At 21.8% G+C, this 2,976-nt stretch overlaps 1 protein-coding gene across 1 annotated transcript; it reads right to left on the bottom strand.

The window, feature by feature from the left end:
* Nucleotides 1-2,403: 2,403 nt before the first annotated feature.
* EHI_003590 (uncharacterized protein) lies at nucleotides 2,404-2,756 on the bottom strand (the record flags this gene model as incomplete). The annotated part of the gene is made up of 2 exons (XM_001914157.1): nucleotides 2,404-2,527; nucleotides 2,638-2,756. The coding sequence occupies 2 exons, from the start codon at nucleotides 2,754-2,756 to the stop codon at nucleotides 2,404-2,406; spliced, it is 243 nt and encodes an 80-aa protein (XP_001914192.1).
* Nucleotides 2,757-2,976: the final 220 nt, after the last annotated feature.

The following is a 2,976-nucleotide window of genomic DNA, read 5'->3' as shown; positions in this document are numbered from 1 at the left end:
CCAAATATAATAAATGATATAGGATGTGATGCATAATAAATTAATTTGCTTATTTCTTAATGTTTTGTTTGTTTTAATTATAAAACATTATAAGTATTAATTATATTTCAATTTAATTATGACACAAACATTTCTACTTATTTTATTTCAATTTAATTGAATGGATTTCTACTATTTTTCAATTGTTGTAATTGAAATAAAATCATTTTATATCATACGTTAATGAGCAATAAATGTGATGAATTAAATAAAAGAAAGAACAAATAAAGAACAAAATTTGTAAACAATATTGATAATATAAATATCAGTATTAATTTATTTAATTATATGCATACAAATACAAACAACAAACAAAAATATAAAATAAATGTGTTGGAGATTCAAGTCATTTAGAGTTATTAATAACCAATAAAAAAATAAAATATGATATGGTATGAAGTTGTTTCAGAATAAAGACTAACATTTATCAATAACATTTATCAATTAAATCATTTGGAAATAGACATTTACATAAAATTTGTTGTGTATAAATATTAAAGAAGAATAAACAAATATAGAATATATTTTTTGATGATATTAATTACAAGAAATGAACAAACAAAAAGAAGACAATAACTAACTTGACTACTTTGTTAATTAATGACTGAATTAATAGTTTGTATTCTTATAAAAACCGACAATAAACTACTAACTATTGATTTCTATTAATATTACAGTTGATATATATTTTATATTAATCATGTATAATTTACTTTCTCCATCTTCGTTTATTTTCGTTTTAGTTATTAATATGAATTTAAACTAGATTTAGATGATTTACTTTTGTTTTATTATTTTCCTTTTTCTTAATTTACAAATTTCATATATTTATTCTTATCTTTTATAGTCTCTTATTTCTTTTATTATTCTTTTGTATGTTATATTTTTTCTTATGTTCAATTCCTATATTTATCTTTTATTGTATTTGTTTATTATTTGTTGGTTTTTCTTGTTTCTTATTAGGATATACTTGATTTACTACATTTTGTTTATTCTAATTCATTTTATCAAGTATTTTCTGTTTTGATATCTTTAGAATCTATTATATTTCTTATTTGTACTTTATTTTTGTGTCTTGTGTTATTATTATTTCATGTTTTGATACAATTTGTTCATCAAATCCTTTATTTCTGTATATTTCTTTTGCTATGCTCCAGTCAATTCTGCATATTTTTATATGGTTTAAGTATCAATAAAATGAATGTAAATGGTAGTATTTCATAAAAAGATAGTCAGACACCCTAACATCACCTCTTGAACCTTCTTTGGAAATTTCTTTCCTTAGATTGTTTCAAGCCGTTCATTGTACATTTGTTTCCAACTGTTTATCTCCCGTTGGTGCTGTCGGTTATTTAGTCTTCATCCTATTGTCTTGTTGTTATTTTTAAGACGGATAATGGATTGACTGTACTATAGAAATGATCCTAAGAGTACGGTCTACTTCTTTTTTCTCCTTCTTCTTCTCTTGACTCTCTCACTATTTCTTTATTAATTATGACTTATATTTAGGGTTTTTACTATATTTCTAATTTATTTTAATTATTCTTATTATTATTTTTTTTATTGCTTATATCCTTTTCATTATCTTATTGTGCATCTCTATCTTTTCTTTTATGAGCCATACTTGCTTATAACATGATTGGTAGTTTTATTTCAATAGATGATTATCCACTTTGAAAATATAATGATTTTCACATCAAATATTCTTTAGTATTATTGTGTGTTAGTTCTATGAATTAATTTTCTAAATATTCAATTCTTACTCTTTATACTCTTATTATTTTCTCATTCTTTTTATTGTTTTTATTGTATGTTCATTTTTATGTTGTTTATTCACTCTTATGCTCTCATCTACTTTACATTATTAAAAGATGAATGAATAAATTGTTGGTAATATAAAAGTATATTATTTATTGTATTAAATTCATTTATTCTTCATGCATTTAAACTATTGAAAGAATATAAACTACAACATTTATTTGATTGACTTTTTATACCATTTATTATTGTTATTCATTTGTTAGATGTAATACATTGATAAAATAAAAATAATTGTGATTGATTTATACTACAACTAAATTAATAATACTAATAATAGTCATTGATGTATTACAATTAGCACTGTCATGATTATTATATTTGTTGTCATTATTATAACTAGAATCACTTTCAGTAGTTAATGAACAAATAGTCTCAATATGATTCTGATGTATACACCACGTGTAATTATTTATTGTTTTAATAATTCAAAAAATTCAAAATTACAATTTTCATGTGTTTTAAACATGCATTAGATAGTAATATTATTTTCTATCACATATTTTGTTTTATCATCTCAGTTATTTATTTGAATTGTTTTAAAAATTAGTGATTCTGAAATACATTTAATACAACGTATTTATCTGTTTCAATGAATGTAATAATCCCATGTCTAAATGGAACATCAGTAATAACAACATCAGTAATACTTTGAATTACAGGTACAACACTATTATGTGTGTTTCTTAATCGATTCTTTGAAGAACATAATTTGTTACTTTCTTGTGTTTTAATGTCTTTCTTAAAAACATTCTCTTCAGTTTTAAGATAACTTCAAACAACACAGTTTTATATTTCATATTACTTATATTATTATAAATTGTTTCATTTGTTTCAATACATTTAAATGTTATGTCTGGTGTTTGATTACCAATTGTGATTGTATTTTCTATTATCATCTTAACTAGATCTTTGAAAATACTACACGAGTTTCTATACCATTTTCTTCATATTCAAATTCTGGAAGTATAGAACATTCAACAATAAATGTCTTTGATGATTTACACTCTCCATCATACTCTATTTTCTATTTGTCTTATTAAATGTATTTTCAATAAAGTGATAAAACAAATGTTACAATAACATCAATAGTATCATTGATTGTAATATCATCACATT

Source organism: Entamoeba histolytica, genomic scaffold (assembly GCF_000208925.1).
Source record: "Entamoeba histolytica HM-1:IMSS scf_1104750516315 genomic scaffold, whole genome shotgun sequence".
NCBI lineage: Eukaryota > Evosea > Mastigamoebida > Endamoebidae > Entamoeba > Entamoeba histolytica.
Note: the sequence above shows the minus strand (reverse complement) of the source record. Positions and strands in the feature narration are given on the sequence as shown.